Source organism: Myotis daubentonii, chromosome 3, assembly GCF_963259705.1.
Source record: "Myotis daubentonii chromosome 3, mMyoDau2.1, whole genome shotgun sequence".
NCBI lineage: Eukaryota > Metazoa > Chordata > Mammalia > Chiroptera > Vespertilionidae > Myotis > Myotis daubentonii.
In genome coordinates, this window is record NC_081842.1 from 209,202,293 (window position 1) to 209,226,109 (window position 23,817).

General features: G+C 56.6%; 1 protein-coding gene across 1 annotated transcript; it reads left to right on the plus strand.

Moving 5' to 3' along the window:
• Positions 1 to 689: 689 nt before the first annotated feature.
• Positions 690 to 23,778, plus strand: ALDH4A1 (aldehyde dehydrogenase 4 family member A1). Its single transcript, XM_059691026.1, has 15 exons — positions 690 to 840; positions 9,381 to 9,474; positions 9,961 to 10,053; positions 10,148 to 10,195; positions 11,048 to 11,203; positions 13,374 to 13,523; positions 13,597 to 13,671; positions 15,136 to 15,323; positions 16,705 to 16,778; positions 17,482 to 17,678; positions 17,882 to 17,929; positions 18,823 to 18,975; positions 19,728 to 19,849; positions 20,615 to 20,733; positions 21,362 to 23,778. The coding sequence occupies exons 1-15, from the start codon at positions 779 to 781 to the stop codon at positions 21,472 to 21,474; spliced, it is 1,692 nt and encodes a 563-aa protein (XP_059547009.1). The 5' UTR covers positions 690 to 778; the 3' UTR covers positions 21,475 to 23,778.
• Positions 23,779 to 23,817: the final 39 nt, after the last annotated feature.

Below are 23,817 nucleotides of genomic sequence, written 5' to 3' on the forward strand. Positions count from 1 at the left end.
CCAGAGGTTTTGAAGGAAAAGCTAGGCGTAGACCAGCTCAGATTTTACCTTTTATTGACCTTAATCTTCAAAGAATTGAGCTTCTTTCTTTATCTGGGCGCCAGGCCCGGGGAATGTGGTCCAGCGCCCGGGGAGAGGGAGAGGGTTCCTGGGTCCCGGTCCGAGAGCTGGAGGCGGGGCGACGGCTCCTCCCCGGGCCGGCACCCCGCGGGGGGACAGATGGCCGCGGGTGGCCTCGCGGTGAAGGGCGGTAACCTCCGGCCCAGGGCTGCCCAGTGGTCAAGCCGGGACAGCCGCCGCACCTGACGCTCGGCCCTGCGGTCCTTACCCACGGCCACGCACGTGTCCCATTCCCGCCCTCTCATTGGCCCTTTCGGTCCCTCTCGGGCCGTAGAAGCCTGAGACATAATCGCCCCTCTGATTGGCCCAGGAGCTCCCATGTGTCATTCTGATTGGCCGACGGGGCTCACGCCCTCTCCGGTCGCATCAAAAGCCACTGGGTCATACCATCAAGAGAGGAGGGGGAAACGTGAATACCTGCAGACTTCCCTTTTGTATGAACAGGCCCTGTGTCACGTAATGGCCTCTGTCATGCACTAAATAAAGTTAGTTTATTAACACAGATAAACATAGAGCTATTTCGCTTGACCCTGCCTCGGAGGACAGCCGAGGGGACCCGGAACCCCCCTCTTTCCGAGGTAGTGCGCTCCGGGCGGGGCCGCGCCGTCAGGTTGCGACCCGGTACACTGTCCGGAGAACAGCCACACCGCGAGCTGAGATGCCGCCGCTGCCGCCCGTGCTTCGCCGCGCCCTGCTGGCCCGCCCCTGGAGTGGGGCCAGGTGAGTGCAAACCCGGCCTGGGGACGCTCTGTCGCTCGGGGTCCCGGGGGTCGCAGGCGTCCCTCATGCGGGACTCCCTCCCTGCCGGACCCCCACCAGGTTCCCAGGGGCTCCCCTCCGCGAGGGTCGCTTCTTCTAGTACCTCCCGTCCCCGTCCTCCCCCCAGGCCTTCCTCTCACTGCAACACCCCTGTCTCCTTCCTACAGCGTGGGGGACCCCCTTCCCGAACTGCGGCCGGGTGGGGGCCTCGCTGCTCTCCCGGCTCCCGAGCCCCGAAAGCAGCCTCCTACGCCCTGGTCTTGCTCCTCCCAGGCACCTTTCCAACGCGCCCACTGCCGGCTGCCCCCTGGGGCACCTCTGTTGTTAGTGCAGCGCCCTCTCCGCCCCTCCCTCCGTCTCACGCTCAGGACCCACCTCCGGGGTTCCCAGACTTCCCTCTCCGCTCTCTACCGGGACTTCTCCTCTCTTCCCCTTTTTCAAGTTAAGTGCTGGGCAGAAGAGGGCTCCTTTCTTGTGACACGTGGGATAATGTGTGTGGAGAGCTGGGCCTTTGGCGTATGCTTTATGGTAAAGACCGAGTGAATTCATTAGCGTGCACCAAACGGCGGCAGGCGCATCGGCAATGCCAAGTTACCATCACGATCCTCGTTGTCACTTGCATTTTAAACTTCTGTGCGGTAGGTATTATTATTGCACATTTCAGATGAAGACTGATTTCCGAGTGAGTGCAAACCCCCACGGTGTGGAGTTGGGTTCCTGGGCCCTTGCTCACTCCGTGACACATGTCCTCAGAGCCCCCTCCTGCTGGGGACTGGGAGGGGGAGGTAGGACACAGACCTGCTTCAGAGGGGCTCCCAGTCTGGTGAGGCTGCCCCCCTTATTGGACCTGGGTTTCGGGGGTCTGCCTTTCAGAGCTGGGCAGCCGCCCGCCCCCCCCCCCCCCATTTGAGTGTTGTTTGCCTGATCCCCAGGACTGTGACCAGCTCTGTCTCCTGCTGAGCTAGGCTCTTTCTGAGTTAATCAGTGTCCTAAGGGATGGCACAGGGGTGCCCTGGGCAGGGGTGAGTTTCAACACTGCTGTGTGTCCTCCGTGGGTGGGGATGGGGTAGGGAAGGGCGCAAGACCAGAGGAGGACTTGGGGGAGAAGGGCTCCCCTGCAAGCCAAGGTTGGGGCCGTACTTGCCACCCCCTGTCCTGCATTCGGAGACCACCCCTCTCAGACTGCAGATGGAAGTCCCATAGAGTTACAGTGTAACCTCGTTTCTTGAACGTAATTTGTCCGGAAGGCTGTTCGAAAAGCCATTTGTTCGCAAACGGAATACTTTTTTCACATTAGAAATAATGTAAATTGAATGAATCTGTTCCAGAGCCCCAAATGACTTCCTGTTTCAACCTTTCTTGTATACAGTACATGTCTAATGTACTCTTTAATTGATAAGTAAACACTTTACTTAAATTTATCAAACCACCCCTACTAGCCTCCAAAATCCTGTCACCAGCTAACTGCTTTTACTTTATCCAATCAACAACAGTTTTTCTACCTATGCGGTAGTCTGTGATTGCTGTTTTGTGAGCACTTTCACACCCTTAGCAACATTAGAACTCGTGATGGCCTCTTTATGTTTTAAAATTGTGCCAACCGCCAGTAACAAAAGCATTCCCTCCTTTGCTTGTTGCCTGCAAGATGCATTTTGTCATGCGGAGCTTTCAGCAGGAAAGGGTTGTCAGATCGAAAACTGAAGTTTTGGTCGACAACCGAGACATTGTTTTCTGTGAGCAACTTGGTCAAGAACCGAATTGTTTGAGGTGGGAGACATCTGAGAAACAAGGTTTGACTATTTGTTTGCAGTACCTACCATGTGCTGGTGCTGTGCTAACCACTGGAGCGTGGGGTGCCCAGGCAATTTACCTGTGGATGGGGCCTTCGAAGAGTTTTCACATCATACCCTTTATATCCTGTATATTGGCTTCTTTTGTTCAACTGAGGATAAAATGGCAAGAGGATATGAGGGAGGGCGGGGCATCTAGCGGTGGAGGAAGACTTAGACATGAAAAAAACACCCCTCAGATATCTGGTAGAAAGCAATCCATGTTCTCTTTTTTTTTTAATATATTTTATTGATTTTTTACAGAGAGGAAGGGAGAGAGATAGAGAGTTAGAAACATCGATGAGAGAGAAACATCGATCAGCTGCCTCCTGCACATCTCCCACTGGGGATATGCCCGCAACCCAGGTACATGCCCTTGACCGGAATCGAACCTGGGACCCTTCAGTCCGCAGGCCGACGCTCTATCCACTGAGCCAAACCCGTTTCGGCCCATGTTCTCTTTTTAAAAAAGCCTATTAGAACAATAATGTTTATCAGGCAATCAAATACCACCGGCCTGGCACAGTGCAGATAAGCACTGCATTACCCCATTTTACAGATACCAGACTATCTGCCCAAGGGGCACACACAGCGCGAGATCAAACAGCTGAGCTTGGTAATTTCGGTAACTGGTTCTGTTGTCAGTGGCGTGCCTTTCTATAGCAAGCGTGTCAAACTCGCAGCTGGTGGGCCGCATGCCAAATAAACAGGCATGTGGCCCTCTGGCCCAGAGTTTGACATGCTTTTCTACAGCTTTTGTTGGTTAATCCTCACCTGAGGACATTTTTTTTCCCATTGATTTTTATTTTTTCTTTAGAGAGAATGGAAGGGAGGGAGGGGGAGAGAGAGAAAGAGAGGAACATTGATGGGTTGCCTCCCGGTGTGCCCCAGGGCTGGGGAAGGAACCTGCAACCCTTCAATATGGGCCTAAGCTCTACCACTGAGCCACACTGACCGGGGCTCTGCAGCATTTTTAACGGGCAGGCCTCTATTCAGAGGTGCACTAAGCCACACCCCAGCCACGTGCGTTTGTTTACTCGAGGTGACTGGTGAATGCACGTATTTGCTAGGCCTATTCAGTATAAATTTAAAATTATAATACATATAGAAAACTTTTCTGTGAAAAATTTTAATTATACAAACGTGTCTACATAAGTAAAAATAGGCAAACTGCATAATTTGTCAATTTTTTAACATACACATTCAGAGAACCTCCTTTATCATGTAATGGACTTTCGGCTTTAACAGATACCGCCTCACCCAAATTAATCTGTTTTATGGAGGTTTTACTGTTAATAATACATTTGTAGGGTGGATTCGATGCGATAATCACTTAGCATGGTGCCAGGCATGGTGTAAGTGCTGAATAAATGCTCCTTGATGTTTCCGGGGCAATAAAATGCAAACATAATCATGTGCTAGATGCCCCTCCCTCCTGGACCTGCTCTGAGCCCCACACTGCTGGCCGCTTATCTCTGTGATAAGGAGGATTAACCTAATCAGGCCCCAGATAACAGCTGCCAAAGCCCCGGTGCTGAAGGAAGCTAGAGTAATCTCCTTTCTACTCTTCTTCTTGGCCGTGGCCACCTGGGCCTCAGCCACTGGGGAGCCAAAGGGATCTGCACCCAGTCCCAGATGTTAGCAGGTGCGCACTGGCCTGGGAGTCCAGTCCTGGGGGCCTGGTGTCCGCTCTGACACTGCTTGCACGTTAATTGTTTTCAAAGGCATTTCTCAGGTGCTAGCCCCCGGCTGGGCAGCGTGTCCACTGGTGAATGGAATGGACACAGGCCGGCCCAGCGGAGCTTCTGGCCTGGTGGGAGTGCCGTAATGAGGGTTGTCACAGGCGCTGTGAGGAAAGTGCGGGGCTCATGAGGACCCGAGAGGGGCCCGTCCAGTGGTTCGAGGCCAACCACATGGAGAATGCCCCACGCAGAGGGGACCGCAAAAATGATCAGGCCGACTGGATCACAGCAAACAAGCTGGGAGGTGGTGCGGGCGAAGGCAAATGGGTCTGGAGGCATCGGTAGGGATTCTGGCTTTTTGTTGCAGAAGAAATGAGAGGCCATGAGTAGTCTTGAGCCAAGTGCTTACTCTGTCTGATGATCAAATTTTCATGTTAAAACTGTAACTTTGACCGCGATTTGGAGAGTAGCCTGGTGACAGTGGAGCTGGAGTGGCCATTGCAGTTGTCCAGGCAAAAGCTAGTGGTGCTGTGGACCAGGGTGCAGGCCGAGGGAAACCTGGGGGGGAACTGAGCTTCCCCGCCAACCCCACCCTGCCTCCCTTCCCCTCAGTTTTAAGGTTGCATTGGCTGTCCAGCCCTGATGTTGCCCATTGCAGGGGATGTTCTGATGTGGCTCTTAAAGCTCAGATTCTGGTACCTGCACAGGGTGGGGAGGGGTAGCTAAGGTCTCACACCAAAGCCAGGAGGTCCCCAGGTGAGAAGAAGGGCCACTTCAGGTCATTAGGGAATCGGAATCAAATTCAGACTCTGCCCTCTGCCTCCTTCCTGAAGCCAGAAGGCTGAGAGCTGCCCTAAGAATGGTCAGGTTCGGTTCATCTGCATCCCAGACCCAGGCACCTGCTTGGTGGGTACTCAGGAAATAGGTGGTGAAAAATGTGCAAGCCTTTTCGACCTCACCTGAGTTACCACTGAGTTCTTAAAGTGTGGAGTAATGTGTGCTGGCTGCATGAATGCATGAATGAATGAATGAACGAATGATGCAGGCCTGCCTAGAAGGGCCTTGCAGAGCCTCATAGAGGCCCTAAGTTTGAGTGCTTCCTCTATGCCTTGCCCTGAGCCAATGGAAGGGTGTTTCTTTGGAGTCCATGGATTTTTTTTCTTGGCTCTATCCGACTCAGGATGATCTTTGAACTAGTCTCTGTCCCCGAGGCCACACTCAAACTGACAGACAGTTGTACCAGGGCCTGGACTTTCTAGGTTTAAAGAGAGCCCTTGGGGCGTGTGATCCTGAGGTCACAGTGGACCTCTGTCCTGGGGAAGGTGGAGTGAGGCCTGCAGGATTTCTGTTTCTGACCCTGCCTGGGAGGGGACAGGGAAAGGAGAGCTGGTAGCGCGACATTTTCACCTCTGCCCTGGGTGGAAGGGGCGCTGTTTATTCCAGCCGTATTTGGTGAGCACCTGGGCCAGCCCCTGATCCTTGGGGTGTCTGGGAACTGATTTGCCTTTGAAAGCCTGGCATGACGGAGTAAACATCCCGGAAGATCTTTACAGTTCCTTTAGAGCAGTGGTTCTCAACCTTCCTCATGCCGCGACCCTTTAATACAGTTTCTCATGTTGTGGTGACCCCCAACCATAACATTATTTTCGTTGCTACTTCATAACTGTAATTTTGCTACTGTTATGAATCGACCCCCAAAGGGGTCGCGACCCACAGGTTGAGAACTGCTGCTTTAGAAGCTCCTAAGAGCAGGAGGGGTGAGGAAGGGCAAGCAGTTTTAGTTCTCACGGGGACTTAGTGTTACAGAATAGTAAAAGCTAGGAGAATTCCAGAAGTGGGACGGGGAAGCTGGGACAGAGAGTTAAACAGCAGTTTGTGCTCGCCTAGTAAATCCTATCTTCCCTAAACCAAGGACACTTAAGAGTAAATGGTTTGCACTTCTCCCCAGCCAGTGGGTAAATAGCTTAAACCACCCTACTCAGGGAGACATAACAGAAATCCATTTAAGTGCCATTTGCCAATCACCCCCAAATTAAGAGAACAAATCTCATTTGGGGACATCAGCATCAGCCGATGAGTATTCTCTTGATCCACCCCTAAACACCCAGCCTTTAAAACCCCCCAAAATGAAGGTCTCAGTGCTCTCTCCCTCGAGGGAGCATGCCTGTGCCACTACCCCCCCCCCACACACACACACACTTATCCCCTAACTTCTAAGGGACCCCATAAGACTTGCAACCAAGGCAGCGGCGGCAGCTCGCCCCGGGCTAACCCCTGAACCTGTTTCCAGGGCCCCCTTCTCCCCCTTTTCTCTGACCTCCCAGTGAGCCAAAGCACCCAGCCCGGGCTCTCCTGTTGCTGCTTCTATGCCCTTCCTCGTTTCACTGCCCTTACGTGTGTTTTTGCTGCGGTGGGTAAATTCTTGCTTGCTTTGCTGCATGTTGTCTCTTGATTGTCTTGGCTCAAGAAGACAAGAGGGGAGATTCCTTGTCTTGCACAATAACACTGGGATGGGACCTAGGATGACCCCCGCTTTCAGATGCGGGATGTGTGCTGAGGTCTCCGAGCAGCTGTGGGCTTTGGTCTGGGATACGTCTGTGCAGAACCTGTGCTATTCCCACCCACCAGGACCAGGGGGTCGGAGAGGGGTTGGGTGGCCCCTGGCTCCAGCCCAGCACTCATTCTCTGCTGACCCGGGGCCCTTTCTTGGCTTAAAGAGAACCTGTCCGCATCTGATTTACTGATTGGTGGTGGTGTCCTGCTCCTGAGGTCAGCGTAGACTCCGCCCTCCCCTTGCTGGTGTCTGCTGGCCTCCCTGCTCTTCCCCCACTACAGTAGGTGGAAGGAACAGTGTGGGTTTTAATTTATTGAGCACCTCTATAGCTTAGTATTGTCTCCTCAGATCTCCATAGTAACCCCACAAGATGGGTGTTACCCTAGTCCAGTGGTCAGCAAACTCATTAGTCAACAGAGCCAAATATCAACAGTACAATGACTGAAATTTCTTTTGAGAGCCAAATTTTTAAAACTTAAACTGTATAGGTAGGGACATTGTTATTAACTTAATTAGGGTACTCCTAAGGCTAAGGAAGAGCCACATTCAAGGGGCCAAAGAGCCGCATGTGGCTCGCGAACCGCAGTTTGCCGACCACGGCCCTAGTCAGTGACTTGCCCAAAGTCACACAGCTACTGGAAGGGGAGGGTGGGGCCTGAGGAATGTGTCTGGGCCTGGTGGGTGTGGCCTGGGGGTGACCAAGGGGGGGAGAGGGAGAAGGTCCCAGGGCTGCCTTGCCCTTGGGGATCTTGGGCCACTCAGCCCTGCCCCTCAACCACACAGGCCCCTTTCTGCTCTCCCCTGGGCCTGGACCACTTTTCCCAGCTCTTCTCAAACCTCTGCCAGGTCTCCGCTGAGCTCACCTCCTCAGGGGGGCCCTCCCTGACCACCGTGGCTCCACCCTTCCCCTTACGTACTCATTTTCAGGGCCCTTCTGTCATTAGAGTGTTTACTTCTTGCCTCTGTCCCCCACTCGGCAAGAGTCACTGCTTGTGTCTCCGGGGTGACCAAGACAGCCAGCGCCTTGCTGTCTTGGTCACCGCTGTGTCTCCGGGTCCGGAACAGCGTCAGAGATGCAGCAGGGGTTCAGTGACCTGGTAGGGGGAATGCGGGACCTGCCCTCGCAGCCCCCTTTCTGTGTCCTTCCTCCAGCCCCGCTCTCAGCTCCCACCCACACCTCTTCCCAGTGAGAAAGGAAGAAGCCCCTCACCCTCATAGCCAGGCTCCCGTTCTCCTGTTGGGCATTCGCCACCTTCCAGAACACTGGCCTCAGACGAGGTCACTCTGAGGCACAAGCCTGTGTCAGTTTCGTCTGAGCACAGATGAAAGCAGGGTCACCGTGCCACCCCCAGAGTACCAGGCACACCCCCTCTTGCCAAACGAGGGGCTGCTTCCCCCAGGTGTGCACTCTCCCTCCTGCATCGAACAGTAACCCCACTTGTCCACCTGCAGGTGCATTCCCACTGGTCTCTGGCTGGGGACGTTGACACCAGAGGGAGAAGATACCTGGGTTTTTCTGGATTCGAATCCAGGTCTCCTGATCTTGATCTTGAACTAGCCATTTTCCTTTTAGGACCTAAGTTACCTTATTTCTATAATGAGGCCACTGGTGAGAGCCATCCGATGGGCCTATCCATGACGGATGGGAGGCAGTATCCAGTCTAAGGAGCCCTGCGTGGGTTAGGTGCCTCTGTCACTAATGTCCCCATTTACAGACGAGGAAACGGAGGCCTGGAGGAGAAGTCCCACGGCTGAGGCTCCAGCTCTGGAATGACTGACTCTAAAGTGTTACCCACATGTCCTCCCACCTCATGACCCCCCCACACCTTTGGGGTGGTGGTCATAGTGGTCACTGATCAATGAGGTCACAGGTTCCAGACTGAATGGGGGCTCCAGAACAAGGAGTTCTTGAAACTCAGTGCCCAGGAACCAGACCCTGAACCCCCAAACCTGCCCTCCCTCTCTCTGTGAGCTGAGCTCAGGGCACTCTTCCAAGTTCCCGCCCACGGCTTGGGCTTTCCTGCTCTCGCTCCGTTCACTCTGTGTGCTGGGACTCAACTCAGTCCGGCCTCTTCAGCTTAGAGGAGCGACTGGGTCTGTTCTGGGGTCAAGTTTGCCGCGTGGGGACACGCTCTCCACGTACACTTACTTAGAAATGCTTTTGTACCTCTAAACTTAAACTCCAAACACGCGGGTTTGTATGATTACTCTCACTTCCTGGTGTAGAAACAGGCTCAGAGGAGGCAGCTCACGTGCCTAGGGACACTCAGCAGAACTGGGACTTGAACTTGGATTTTGTACCCCAAGGCTGTCTCGCCCCCCAGTTCTGTAGTTGCTCTGGATTTCAGGATTCCGGGCCAGTCCAGGCTCCCCTGTTGGAGTCTGGGTCTGTGGTCTCTGCTGACCTGCCACCTTTCTCCCTGCCCTTGCATCCAGGCTTCGGTGGAAACACGCCTCCTCCCTGAAGGTGGCCAACGAGCCCATCTTGGCGTTCACCAAAGGCAGCCCCGAGCGAGATGCACTGCAGAAGGTAAGGTGCAGGGCGTGGAGAGAGACGGCCTCAGCAGCCCAAGGTGCTTCTCTGTGCTGCGGCCATCACCCCTCCCCCTGCCCCTGCTCCCAGCCCCGGAGTCTGGGGAGGGCTGTGTGTCTGGAGCCTGGGAGAGGCTGGGAGCAGCCGGGGCCATTTGGCCTCAGTGCCGGTCAGGAGTCATACGCTCACAGAACTTCAAAATGCTCTCCCATTAATTGCTAGTATTTTAAAACTGTGAGATTCCACGTAAATTCGAGGTGCAGTTTTTGAAGCTTTTTTTTAATGGGAAAACCTGCATGACAGGAAGTGACCGAGGAGGGGCTGCATCCCATCCCCCCAGGGAGCACACGCTTTCTGGCCACAGCCCCGCCGGCCGCCTCCTTGGTTCTGGTCCTCCGGGCATTGCATTAGCAAACTCCACGTCAGGTCCTGGGTGGGAGAAGGGGAAGGAAGTGCCCATCTGACATCTTGTCCTCTCCTCAGGCCTTGAAGGACCTGAAGGGCCAGACCGAAGCTATCCCGTGCGTGGTGGGGGATGAGGAGGTGTGGACCTCAAACGTGCAGTACCAGGTGTCGGTGAGTCCAGTGGGTGGGCAGCCCTTGGAGAGGGGCAGTCAGTTTACAGGGCACCTCCCTCCTGGGCAGTGACCTCACTCCTCTCTTCTTTCAGCCCTTTAACCATGGACACAAGGTGGCCAAGTTTTGCTATGCAGACAAGGTGAGTCCCTGGCAACTTTGGGGTTGGGGTGCTGCCTCTCTTTTGTCCTGCTGGCCTCATTCTTGGAGATGGACATCAGGCACTGCTTCCCTCTGGCCGGGGGGGATGGGGGTGTAGATAGGACAGCTGGGAGTGGGAGTCCCCGGGTGGATGCCCCTAACAGGGCCAGGCCAGCCAGGGTTAGCTGGAACCTAGTGGGAGCTGCCTTGATCAGGGCTGGACACCCCTGGACATGCTGTTGCCATGGGGCAGACCCTGACGTGGGGCGAGTGGGGGTGGTGGATTCTGGAAGGCTGGGTCAGGGAAATTGGAGACATCATGCATGGTAAGTCAGACGGCATTGGTATCATCATGGAGGGCCATCGAGAGGGGATGGGGTCACCTGTGGCTGGGGGTCTAGGAGCGAGCATCCTGTGGCAGTGAGGGCAGGTGGCATTGGGGATGCCGGCAGCAGGTGTACGTCTCAGGCTGTGGCTCTGGCCTGGCCAGGGCAAGACCAAGGGCCCTGACCTTGAGGGCTGGTGGCTCTGGATGGTGGGTTCAGGGGCCCCAGGCCCCAGGCCCCAGGATTAAGGTGAGGCCCTGAGGAGGCCACAGGAGAATGTGGTTTAACAGCTGAGGGACTCAGTGCCAGGTGCCTGGCATGCGGACCCAGACTGGCAGCAGGACAGGTTCCCCGTCTGGGGTGGCCTGTGGCAGTGGGACACAGTAGACACTGGGGAGGGGATGCTGAGGGCCCAGGGAGCAGGGTCTTCCCCGGTGGAGCGTGACCTCCAGACCTCTCCCCCCTCGCTCATTCCCCTGGGACCCTTCCCGCTACAAAAGAAGCCTCTGGCCTGTCCTCTTCCGCAGGCCCTGCTCAACAAAGCCATTGAGGCCGCCTTGGCCGCCAGGAAGGAGTGGGACCTGAAGCCCGTCACAGACCGGGCCCAGATCTTCCTGAAGGCAGCAGACATGCTGAGCGGGCCGCGCAGGGCAGAGGTCCTTGCCAAGACAATGGTGGGACAGGTGAGGCGCCTGCGGCACAGGTGGGGAGTGGGGGTGGGGGTGAGGGTGGGGGGCAGTTGTACCCTATTCGATTTGGCAGTCGTCAGCCGAGCAGTTTCTGGATGCCTAGACTTGCTCCGCTGGCTGGATGCCGGGGTCCAACCCCAGCAGGTCCAGGGGTCCCCAAAGGTGTGGACGGAGTCGGAGTCGGCGAAGAAGGAATGACATGGAGACAGCGTTCAGTTGATCAGCAGCCTAGCCAGGATCTCTAGCCAGGATCTCCAGCCAAGTTCTATAGCCATGTTCTCTTGTTAGGTTCTCCAGCCAGGTTCTGTCCAGGTTCTCCAGCCAGGCTCAGTCACCAGGTTCTAATCAGGTTCTCTTGCCATGTTCTATAGTCAGGTTCAGTCCAGGATCTTTTGCCATGTTCTCTCCAGTGAAGTTCTTCTGTCTCCAGGCTCCGTGTAGGTTCTGTCTTCTGAATTCTCTTTTAAGCTCTGTCTCTTTCTGTCTTGTTACATCTGTATTTATACCAGTTGATTCAATCCCATCAATCTCTATTCCAAAGGTTAGGGCGTTTCTTATCTCCATTCCAGGGAGTAAAGATTATGTAGCTTAAGCATGATTGTTCGTAGTTAAAGTGATTAATTACCCGCCTGGCACTTAGTTAAGGGGTTTTATTCCCTCCCTAACTTCAGGGGAAAATCCCTACCTGGGGAAACAACCTTTCTCAGAGGTGACCTTGGTTAAAACACATAGTGCCAAGAAGGTGAGCAAACATATTAAGAACAGTATGCCATATATGCCAGGTCCTTTGAAACAGCAAGGATGGACCGGCTCCCGGCAGCTGGAGACTCAGAGATGTCCTCAAGGGACAAGGCCTAGAAGAGGGGACACAGAATGTTAGACAAGGTGGACTGCTAAACCTGCGTGTCCGACCACGGAAATGCCCCTTCCCCGCCTTCTCTGTCCCCACCCTAGCAGGCCTTGTCGTGCTTTGCCTGGTGTGACAGTCGCCCTATCAGTCCTCTAGGCTCGGTGGGACCCTGCACCCTCAGGTTTTCCCGACACCCCAGCGGGCTGCTCAGGCTTACAAACCACCAAGGCCTACCAGCGAGAGGCACATCCCAGATCCTGAGCCCAGCCCCCAGGGCCCTGCAGTTCCCACCTCTCTCCAGCTCGCCAGCTGCTGCCCTTCCCGCCAGGCCGTCCCCTGTGATGCCAGTCTGGACCTGGTGGCATTCCTGGACACCATAGGCGTCCCATATCCCTGCCTCTGCCTGGTGTCTCCTGCCTGAGTGCTTGCTCTCTTCTGTGCCCCGTGAACTCTTATCCATCAAGGGCCAGCCCAGATATCACCTCCACTGTGAGGCTTCCAGAACCTTCTCTGCCCAAAAGGATCAGCCTGCTCCCTAACACGCTGTTCGTTTGTCAGTTACAGCTCAGTTCGCATTGGGGTGGAATGACTTCCTATGTGTCTGTTGCCCCTTTACAAGCTTTTTGGGAACAGTAATCAAGTGTTAATGTCCTCCCACTTTTTGGGCCTTGCATCATGTCTTCCTGGATAAAGGTTTTCTGAGTGAGTGCATTTGAGCCAGAGAGTGGCTGAGGAGGGAGAAAGTGTTAATTTCACCCACCATCCCCAGGAAGGAGCCTTTAGGCCCAGCGCTCCTCCTGCAGTGAGAGCTCCCCCTGCTGCACAGACGCGGCATGACAGCTCCACACCCTGCCAGGTGTCTGATTGTCTCTGGGTGTCGCGCTCCTAGTGTCCCAGGTGAGCCACACCTGGGCAGGAGGAGACACACAGATTAAAGTGCCTCTTGATGCGAAGACTCAGGAAGTTGTAAGAAGCGCAGTGGCCGAGCAGAGCCGGGGGCAGTGTCTTAGCTCAGCTTCCTTGGCGCCATGTCCGAGCAGGGCGAGCAGCTGCCAGTGACCCTGTGTGCCAAGGTGGGAAAGGCCCATTTTTGCTGCCCACAGTCCTTTCCCCACGGCTCACATTCACCATCAGGAAGGACAGACAGTCTAAGGACATGTTTGCAGTCACAGGCCGCCTGGTTCGAGGCCCAGCTCGCCTAGCGAGGGCACGTACTTACCCTGGGGCAGGAGTCACCGTGGGCACAGGGTCCCACGTCAGGGCCAACGGAGGCAGGTCTGCCACTGCTGACCCCCTGGCCTTCCCGCCTTGCAGGGTAAGACAGTGATCCAAGCGGAGATCGACGCGGCAGCCGAGCTGATCGACTTCTTCCGATTCAACGCCAAGTTTGCCGTGGAGCTGGAGGGGGAGCAGCCCATCAGCGTGCCGCCCAGCACCAACAGCGTGGTGTACCGGGGGCTGGAGGTACCACCGGTGCAGGGTGCGCGGGGGCTCCTGGAAACCTTGAGCTTGGCCTCACCACCTCCTCTGTCTCCAGGGCTTTGTGGCAGCCATCTCCCCTTTTAACTTCACTGCGATTGGCGGCAACCTGGCGGGGGCGCCGGCCTTGATGGTAAGATATGGGCCGCGGGCAGGGGTGGCGGGAGCTCAGCATCATTCCCGTCTCAACAGAGGGAAGGCCGCACTCGAGCCCCTGAGGTCCCAGCCCCAGCCATGGCGAAGCACAGAGGGTGGAGTGAGTGTGGGGCCGTGGAAAGGCTTTGGGGTCAGAGGCTGGTTTGGGTCCCGCCTGGCCCTGCTCTAGGTGACCCCCGTTAAGCCTCCACTCTGCTCGGAGGCAGTTTCCTCGTCTGCAAAGTGGAAGTAATAGGAAAGCCTGTGTCCAGGGTTGTGAGGAACAAATGAGACGGCCACATGACACGCCGAATGCCAGGCAGGTCTGGCCCCGTGCAGGCTAGTCTGGTGACGGTTAGTGATGGTGATGATTATAGCTCACCTTTGAGTGCTTGCTATGTGCTGGTGACTTAGTTGTCATGGTCGTATGGCTAGTTGTGTGTTTTTTATCCTCACCCAAGGAAATTTTTTCCATTTGTTTTTTATAGAGAGTAGAAGGGAAGGGGGGGTGGGGGAGAGAGAGGGAGAGAGAGAGACATCGATCTGAGTGAGATACATCAATTGTTTGCTTCCTGCATGCGCCCTGACCAGGGCTAGGGATTGAACCTGCAACCCTTTAGTCCACAGGCCAACACTCTAACCACTGAGCCAAACTCCACGTAGTTTTTTAAAAAGTGTTTTTATTGATTTTTAGAGAGAAGAAGGGAGAGGGATAGAGAGATAGAAACATCAATGTGAGAAACATTATCGATCGGCTGCCTCCTGCATGCCCCCCTCTGGGGATTGAGCCTGCAACCCAGGCATGTGCCCTAACTGGGAATCGAGCCGGTGACCTCTTGGTTCCCGGGTCAGTGCTCAACCACTGAGCCAAACCGGTCAGGGCTCCACTTAGTTTTAAAGGGTGAAGCTGACCATCATCCTCATGAGCTTCCAGTCCGATGGGGCAGACGTAGCCCTGCCTTCGGTGGGCCTGGGTGTCTGGGAGTCTCAGGAAGCGGGCTGACAGTGGTCGGGGGCCTGGGCCCAGGCAGGAAGGCTGGGTGAGCTGGAGGACGCTCATGCACAAGGCCGTCCCCGTGCCTCTGCCCACGGACAGACGCGCACACGCCCAGACGCCCACGTGCCCTCCCCAGGACACGTGCAGAGAGCCTTGTGCGCACTTGCTCAGCCACACCTGTGAGCACCCAGCAACTCGGAAACACCCAAAACAGAGCTGCCTGAGGGTGCAGGCAGGGCCAGCCTGGGCAGGCTTCTGGATGAAGGGTGCCTCGGCTGGTGTGGGGGTGTTGGCGAGGGCTGCTAGAGCACAGAGCCTGGCACCTGGAGGTGTGGTCGGGTAGGGGACATCCAGGCCTGCACAGGGGCCTGCTGCACAGGGAGGGATGACCATGCTTCAGGGGGTGGGGTCAGGGCTGGGCCCCTGGCCTTCTGCCTCCTGTGTCATCATGTCCCTTCCGAGCAGGGCAATGTGGTCCTTTGGAAGCCCAGCGACACGGCCATGCTGGCCAGCTACGCCGTCTACCGCATCCTCCGCGAGGCTGGCCTGCCCCCCAACATCATCCAGTTTGTGCCAGCTGACGGGCCCACATTTGGGGACACGATTACCAGCTCAGAGCACCTGTGCGGCATCAACTTCACAGGCAGCGTGCCGTAAGTGGAGACGGGGGAAGGGGGGAGTTGGGGGAGGCAGGGTGCTTCAGGGAGGTTCGCCTTGCACCTCTGTCCTGAGCTGGGCTGTGAGGAGCGAATGAGATGGCACGTGACACGGTCTGCCGCCGACCGGACTCACTTGCTGCGCTGCTGTTGGGGGGCCACTTCCCCTCTCGGAGCCTCCGTGTCTTCACTGTCCTCGTGCTGGCTCTGCTGCTCCGCACACGTCGCTCTACGTGGGACAGGACGACAGGGCCTGAACCCGGGTGGAGACCTGGGAATGAGCAGCAGGCAGATTCGATCGCCTGTCTGTGGGTTGGGGTGGGAGTCAGCAGGAACGTCCAGGCTCGGGCAGGAGGCCTCGTTCACAAGGTGACACCCGAAGGCCCAGCTGCGGGAGGGTTGGGGCAAAGATGACTCACGTGTTGGCTACTTTGAGTTTGGGGAGCCCACGGACCACCGGGTGGAGATGTCAGGGTCAGCATGGGGGGTCCTCCCGGGTGTCACTGGGACCCCGGCAGTGGCTTCTCTCTGCTGGCCTCCGGCTCCCCCACCCGCCTCCCTCCGGGGTGTGCCGGGTGGCGTGGCGTTAGAATTGCTGAGGAGGCCGTTTCCAAAGGCCTGCTCTGCCAGCACAGCCCCGCGGGGCCCTGCCTGTTAGCGGGCGGAGCAGGCTTGGCCCCCATTTGCCATGCTCTGATGAGCAGAGGCTCAAAGGTGGGAAAGTCATAAATTAGTATTAGCTACTGTGTCGCCAGCTCCCTGGTGATTAGCATTTTTATTGTTTTGTGGTGCTGAGGTTGGTCACACTCGGAGCCCAGGGCGGAGGCGGGGACCTACGCTTCCTCTCCCAGGATCCTCCTCAGTTTGGCCTCTGGAGCCCCATGCAGATAGTGAGTGTCTGTCCCCCACCGGCACCTGGTGTGCCCGGCACTGTCCTAACACTGGACTCACTGCAGCGAATCACAGAACAGCCCTGCCGTGGGATTGTTCCCTCCAGTTCCCAGATGAGGCGCAGGATTTGAGGCTCAGAGAGGTTAAGTAATGAGCGAAAGGTCACACAGCCATGGGTGTCTGAGTCAGAGCTTGAACCCAGTACTTCCTCCCTGCTCCCTGGTCTTCTCTGCACCATCTTGCCACCAAGGCTCCCCTTGCTGCCTCCCCATAGGCCTGGGATGCTGCCCATTTCCAGCTGTCACCACCTACTGGGTCCCCCACCACCTCTGCTGGGACCCCTGCTCGCCTCCTGGGCTGTTGACCCTGGCGTTCCTCACTTGGCTTTTCCGCCACTTCTGGTGGGAATTGTGCCCCACCCCCCACGACCGTCACCCTCAGATACCCGAGCTGGCTCCCTAATCCCCACCCTGTCCTCTGATTTCAGCACCTTTAAAAACCTGTGGAAGCAGGTAGCCCAGAACCTGGATCGCTATCGCACCTTCCCACGCCTGGCCGGAGGTAAGGGCCCTTCTCCCTGCCCCCTCCCCGGTGGCTCCAGGGACCCCTCCCTTTCCTGGCCATCATGAAAGAGGAGAGGATGCAGCCATAGGTAGGGTCATGCTGCAGGAACTGAGCCCTGGGGGGCCTTAGGTACAGAACCTCCGCTTTGGCAGGCACTGGGGGTATGCAGAGCACCTGTGCCTCAGGATGCATTTTTCTTTCATTCATTCATTCATTCATTCATTCATGCCTCATTCATTCAGCAATTTAAGTACTATGAGTAGGGAAGGAGCCCTGGCATTGACATGGGTGGACCCCCCTCTCCTCTTGCTGGGTTGGGGGTTTAGGGGAAAGCTGTGCCACTTCTGGGAGGGGAATGGGGGCCTAGGATTCTGCTATTTCCTCTGTCATTGTATTGGGCAGCACCCTGGCCCTGGCCTCAGTTATTTCATCTGTATAATGGGGGAGTTGTTCCTGATGACCCCTGATGCCCTTCACCCTTGGACATCAGATTTTTCATCTGTAGAGTGGGAGAATAGGCCTGGCTCATTGGTTTCTGGGATGCTGTCCAGCTCTCACTCTGTGCCTCCCCTGCTCTCATCCGCCTGGTATGGGGGAGCTGATTACAGGGCCCCGTGGATAGGTGTAGGCAGGGTGGTGGGCCCCTGAGCTGGCCGGAGGAGCCTGCTCCTTCATTCGTTCCCCACCCTGGCCCCTGTAGAGTGCGGTGGGAAGAACTTCCACTTTGTGCACCGCTCAGCGGACGTGGACAGCGTGGTGAGCGGGACCCTGCGCTCAGCCTTCGAGTACAGTGGCCAGAAGTGCTCAGCCTGCTCCCGCCTCTACGTGCCTCACTCGCTGTGGCCTCAGATCAAAAAGCGGCTGCTGGAGGAGCACAGCAGAATCAAAGTGGGCGACGTGAGTGCTGCCTCCATCCCTGCCTCGGCCCAGCAGGCGGCTGATGGGACTGGAGGCTCCCTTGGGTGGGGCTGTTGTGCGGGAGGGGCGGACAGGGCGGCTGATGGGACTGGAGGCTCCCGTGGATGGGGCTGGTGTACGGGAGGGGCCTTCCTTTGTTGGCTGTGGCAGCTCAGTATCTTCTGGTGTCTCCCCGCCTGCAGCCTGCAGAAGACTTCGGGGCTTTCTTCTCTGCAGTGATTGATGCCAAGGTACGGCTGGAATCCAGTGGTCCTGGGGGGCTGAGGCTGGGCCGGGTGGGAGAGGGAGGAAGAGATATCGGGGCCTCAAAGGGTACAGCCCCGCCCCGCTGCTTCCAGGAAGGCAGCCACATTGCCACCCTGCCTCCAGCTTGGTAAAGGGCAGAATCCTCCAACCAGAGAACTCGCCTCCTGCACACCCTGCAGCCAAGCTCAGCAAGCCCCTTCAAGTGCATATTCATACACAGATGCAATTAGGCCTGCACACCTGTGTGCATAAACCTAATTGTGCACGCATGAACACGTTCACGTGTAGGCATGCGTGTCAGCTTTCCACAGAAATGCATACACATTCATACATGCATATCTCCATACAAGAACAAATCCACCCGTGTGTGCATGTAAAGATATTCATGTACATGTTTGTGTTTAGAGGCACATGTGTAGGTCTACATAGATAAACATGTGCATGTTACAGGCATACATATGGGGTGGACAAAAGTAGGTTTATATTGTAATGTAAGTAATACAATAATAAATCGATAATACAAGAATAAACTGTGATTCACGTACTCACAATTGTAAACCTACTATTGCCCATTGTGTATATCTACATGCTTTAACAAAGCAACATGGCCATGCATATGCCTGAATACATATATGTCATGTGTGTTTGGTTATATTTATATGTGAATATATACCTGTAGTTTTAACACACACAAGCATGCATGTCTGTCTGCCCTTGTCTCTGCCATGGCTCGTCCAGACACTCCGGGCCCTCCCCTCCTCCATTTCAGAATTCAGGTCCTTCTGGAACAGGTGTATTGGGGTGAGTGTACCGCAGGGCTGCTGCTGGGAATGGTCCCCTAGCCGGTCTTTGACACCCTTCCTCCCTGCCCCTGCAGTCCTTTGGTCGCATCAAGAAGTGGCTGGATCACGCCCGCTCCTCGCCCAGCCTCACTGTCCTGGCGGGCGGCAAGTGTGACGACTCTGTGGGCTACTTCGTGGAGCCCTGCATTGTGGAGAGCAAGGACCCTCAGGAGCCCATCATGAAGGAGGTGACTGGGCGGGTGGCTGGGAGCACGGGAGGACAGCCTCCCACTCGGCACAGGACGCACACAGGGCCCTGGCCCATGGTCATCTTCTCGGGGTGTATCCCAATTCCGGTTGAGGAAAGGAAGGCCCTAGACAGCGAATATCACACCCAGTGAGAGCAGAGCCAGGCCTTGAGCTCAGGCCTCCTGACCCCAAACCCAGTGCTGGCCCTGCCACCTTGGCCATTGTCGTAGCACTTCCATTGCTCATGCCCCCGCAGCAATCTTCTCAGCTGACATTGACCTGCTCACCTGTGGCCGCCCACAGCTGGCCCTTGATTGAAGTGAGGGCTGTATTATCAGTCCCATTTTACAGATGAGAAACTGAGGCCCCGGGAGATCAACACCTTGGTGGCAGCAGGGACAGTATATTGTTGGGCAGTTCCTGGACCAGCTGTTGCCAGAAGCCTACTGTTGCCATGGCTTGGGCCCGTGCCTCTACGGGTGTGGGTTTGGCTGGCAGGGGCCCAGAAAGTGTCCTTGGACCTTGTGCCACGGTGGGATGGGGCGGGCAGGGCAGGAGCTGGGCACGGTTCTGTCCTGCAGGGAATCCGGAAGGACACTGCGTACGCCAGGCCCTTCTTGCAGGGGCTGAGGTGTGGACTGGGGCCTGGGGACCGGGGCTGAGAATAGAGGCAGAGGCCAGAGCAGGCTGGGAAGCCTCAGGGCGCTGGTCCAGGCTGACGCCGACCTTGGACTTCTCCCTTCTCTCCCAGGAGATCTTCGGGCCTGTGCTGACCGTGTACGTCTACCCAGACGACAAGTACAGGGAGACGCTGCGGCTGGTGGACAGCACTACCAGCTACGGCCTCACGGGGGCAGTGTTCGCCCAGGATAAGTGAGTGGCCACAGCCCCTCTGCTCTAGGCCTGGTGTCCTGTCCACACCCTGGACACTGCCCTTCTGGATATGGTCTTAGTAATAATGCCGCCCCTTGCTTTCTGCCCACTCCCCTCACCTCAGCCCTGGCTGGCAGGCAGGCCTCCCAAGCGCAGACACCCAGAGGCAGCCCGGCTCTTTGTTAAAGTACAAGTTCTGGGACCCACTATCGAATCTGGATCTAGGGTGGGCCTGGGAGTGGGAGCTTCTGCCCAGCTCCCGAGTCTGAGGGGGCCCTGCTCCTCCAGGTCATCGTCTCAGCTGCAGAGTGGGACACGGGCTCAGGCCAGGGCGCACTGCTCACCTTGCAGAGGCAGAATTTGAACCTTTGCTTTTCCCTCCTCCGTGGCTCCCCTTGTCTGCCACTAAGAGAGGGGATGGAGGTGGGAGTGGAACCTGATGGGCAGGCTGGGGTCTTGGGGGTCCCCCAGTTCCCGAGGGACAGGAAAATTGGACCATGATGGGCCACTCCCTTGAGTTGTGCTGCCTGACCCACACCCTCAGTCCTTGCAGGAGCCCCACGAGGGGACGTGAAACCCCCTTTGCAGAGGGGAAGCTGAGGCTCAGACCCTGAGTCACCTGCCCAAGGGTCCACAGCTGGTGGCTGGCCCAGCACGGCCCCAGGCTGGGCCTGGTGCTCACGGGATAGCCAGCCTGGGCTGGGGCTGGGGCTGGGGCTGGACCTGGGCTGGAGCCGTGGGTGAGCTGGCTGCCCTGCCTTGTAGGGACGTTGTCCGGGAGGCCACCGAGATGCTGAGGAACGCTGCCGGCAACTTCTACATCAACGACAAGTCCACTGGCTCGGTGGTGGGCCAGCAGCCCTTTGGGGGAGCCCGAGCCTCTGGTGAGTGGGTCTGTTTCCAGAGGGGAGCCAAGTTTCTATGGGAGACTCGAGAGCCTTCATTTCAGGGTGTTAAGAGTAATAAGAACAGCACTGTACTTACCCCGAATCCTTTCAGCAACCTCGTGAGCCAGGGTGCTAAATTCTCCCCATTTTACAGAGGAGGAAACTGAGGCACGGGGTGGTGAAGTGACTCGCTCAAGAGCACATGGCTAGGAAGTGGAGCTGGCATTGGACCCAGCTCCCGCAGCCTGTACCACCATGGCCCAGGTCACTTTGGTCCAACTCCCTCCTAGTTACAAGTGGGGAAGCTGAGGCTCAGATTGGGCTGGCGACTTTCTAAGATCCCAGCTGCCTAGTGGCAGAGCTGGTGCTCTCCACAGTGCCCCCTCTGCCTCCGAGACACCCCGGGCGGGTGGGGCACATGGACCCCAGGAGTGCCGGCATCCTCTCCACTCCCAGTCCCGGCCTCACCCGGCCTTCCGCTAAGGGGGCTCCTCACAGGTGCGCTTAGGAAACGCCCCTGTGCGCACATTTTGTTTTAGTTTAAATGCTGGTGCCCCATTCATTCCATCAGCTCCTCCCCTCGCCTTTCCCTCCTGCCCAGAGCTGTTGCGTCTTTTTCCCACAGGAACCAATGACAAGCCCGGGGGGCCCCACTACATCCTGCGGTGGACGTCGCCCCAGGTCATCAAGGAGACCCACAAACCTCTGGGGGACTGGCGCTACTCGTACATGCAGTGAGCCCCTCGGCGCCTCCGCCGTTCACCTGTTTGTCCGTCCAGGTGACTGACCTCGGTGCACTGGGCCTACCCAGCCCCTCCACCCTGCTCCCTGGAGGGCAGCCCCTTTTCTAGAGCCAAGGGCTGGCCCCGAGCCCCCCACTGGCCCGTATCCTGGCCTGTCTCACATCTCGGGGTCAGGTGCCCAGCCCTGGTTTGATCCTGCTGGGAAGGGACAGGCGTGCTGCCCCTCATCCCATCGGCCGTCCTAGGAATTACCTCTCAGAGGGTGACCTTGGCCGGCTGGCTCGCCATCTTTTCTCCTCTTGCTTCTGCACGGTGGCCCAGTGGTGTCGCAGGGGTGGGGAACGTTTGGCCCGAGGGCCATGTAAGGCCCACAGAATCGTTTGGTCTGGCCCTGCCAAGGCATTAGGGGTGAGTTAATTAAATGTTTGACCGAATAGAGCAGGCTGATTTTTAAGTTGATAATGTTGTCTGGCCTGAGAATGATGTTATAAATATCCAAATGGCCCTTGGCAGAAAAAAGGTTCCCCACCCCTGGTTTAGGGACTTGGGGGATGACAGTGGGGCAGCTCCCGATCCCTTGGGAGAAAGGAGGCGCTCTGGGCCCCTTGGCACCCTCATTACCCACAGGGCTCCTGGCCTTGGCCCTGGCGTCTCCAGGGCTGCAGGAGTGGGTGTGACCAGGGCAGTCTGCAGGGTGCCCGGGCACTAGCTGACGTTGCCCTCCTTGGTCTGGGTCATCCTCCTTTCACACTAGCTCTTTGCCCAGCCACACGAGCCAGTGGGTCCCTGTGCCTGACCTTAAGCCTTAGATGCCCATGTGCCTTTCTCCAGGGCTCCTGCCTGCCCATGTGATTCCTGACCGTCTCCATGTGGTGAGGCTGGGGGGCCGCTGGAGGCCACCTGCCAAGATGTGGGACATGCTGGTCCTTCCTGTTGGGGCTGGGATTTTGGAAACTGTGGATGGGCCCAGCCTCCAGGACGGCCACCCTCAGCTGCGTTGGCCTGGTTTCCCTGCGGGAGCTCAGTTCCCACTGGCTGCGGTAGCACAGGCCCAGGTAGATGTTGCTCCCACTCTCCCATCCCCCTGAGACCTACCCTAGGTCCTCGTCCTGCCAGGACCTGGGATTGCCCGTAGAATCTTCTTCCTTTGCATGCGAGTGGCTTTGCGTGGACTGGCCTTGGGGGTCCTGTTCTTCGTTTGATGCAGCCAGTTGGTGGACTCTTACAACTAGGTTGGGTTCTGAGTGGGCAGGGATCTGTAAGGGGTGACTTTGGAGAGCAGTTTTTATGGAGCCGTAAAAGTGCTGGGCCCTCCTCAAGGACAGCTGTCAGGGGCTCCCCATAGGGTAGGGTGGCCATTGCCCAAGTGCCATGACCTCACACTGGGCCAGAGGTCAGGGGTGAGTGCCGATGCCGCCTGGCAGGGTGCGGGTTCTGCACCATTTCCCACAAGGCACCAGGTCAGGAGGCTGGGTGGGTGGGGTGGAGATGTTCCTGGTTCTGCTGGCTCTACACTGTGAGGTGCCATGGGACTCGCCCTGACGTCACCCAATAAAATACCTGTGACTTAACCAAATCGGTCTTTCTCGTGGGGGTGGGGGACAGCTTCTAAGTCTGATGGCATTGCCAGCGTGTCATTGGGTGTGAGGAGTGCAGTGCCCTCGGTGCTATGGAAGGAAGGGCAGGCACTGATGTATGGGAATACCTGCTGCGGTGGTGGGACCTCTGGAGCCAGATGGGCTGGGTTCAAATCCCAGCTCCAAAAAGCTGTGCAACCTCTCTGGCCTTCTATCTCTCCATCTGTAAGATGGGAAAAGTAATATATGTGATATGTATGCCCACACAGGTTGTCATGAGAATTAAATGAGTTAATCAACGTAAGTGTTTAGAACAACGCCAGACACAGAATTCATGGTTCGCCAATGTTGCCCATTTACCCATTGTGTAACAGCCACTGCTATGTGCTGTGATAAGTTTACATGCCTGGATATTTTAGCTAAATGTTATTCTAGATGTTTCTGTGAAGGTGTTCTTGGATGAGATTAACATTTAAATCAGTGGGCTTTGAGAAAGCAGATTACCCTCCATAATGTGGGTGGGCCTCATCCAATCAGTTGAAGGCCTTAACAGAAAAAGACCGACCTTCCCGAACAAGAAGGAATTCTGCCAGGAGACTGCCTGTGGACTCAGCCGCTGCTCCTCCCGGGCCTCCGGGCTGCCAGCCTACTGGCAGAATTTGGATTTCCTGACCCCACAGTCTTGTGAGCCATTTCCTTACATTAAACCTGTCTCTCTGTGCGCCTCCGTTTGCTTCTGTTTATCTGGAGAATCCTGAGAA

Coding starts and splice junctions, on each gene's coding strand:
- ALDH4A1 (XM_059691026.1), top strand. CDS start 779: ATGCCGCCGCTGCCGCCCGTGCTTCGCCGCGCCCTGCTGGCCCGCCCC. Junction 841..9,380: donor CGCCCCTGGAGTGGGGCCAG/GTGAGTGCAAAC, acceptor CCTTGCATCCAG/GCTTCGGTGGAAACACGCCT. Junction 15,324..16,704: donor AACTTCACAGGCAGCGTGCC/GTAAGTGGAGAC, acceptor CTCTGATTTCAG/CACCTTTAAAAACCTGTGGA.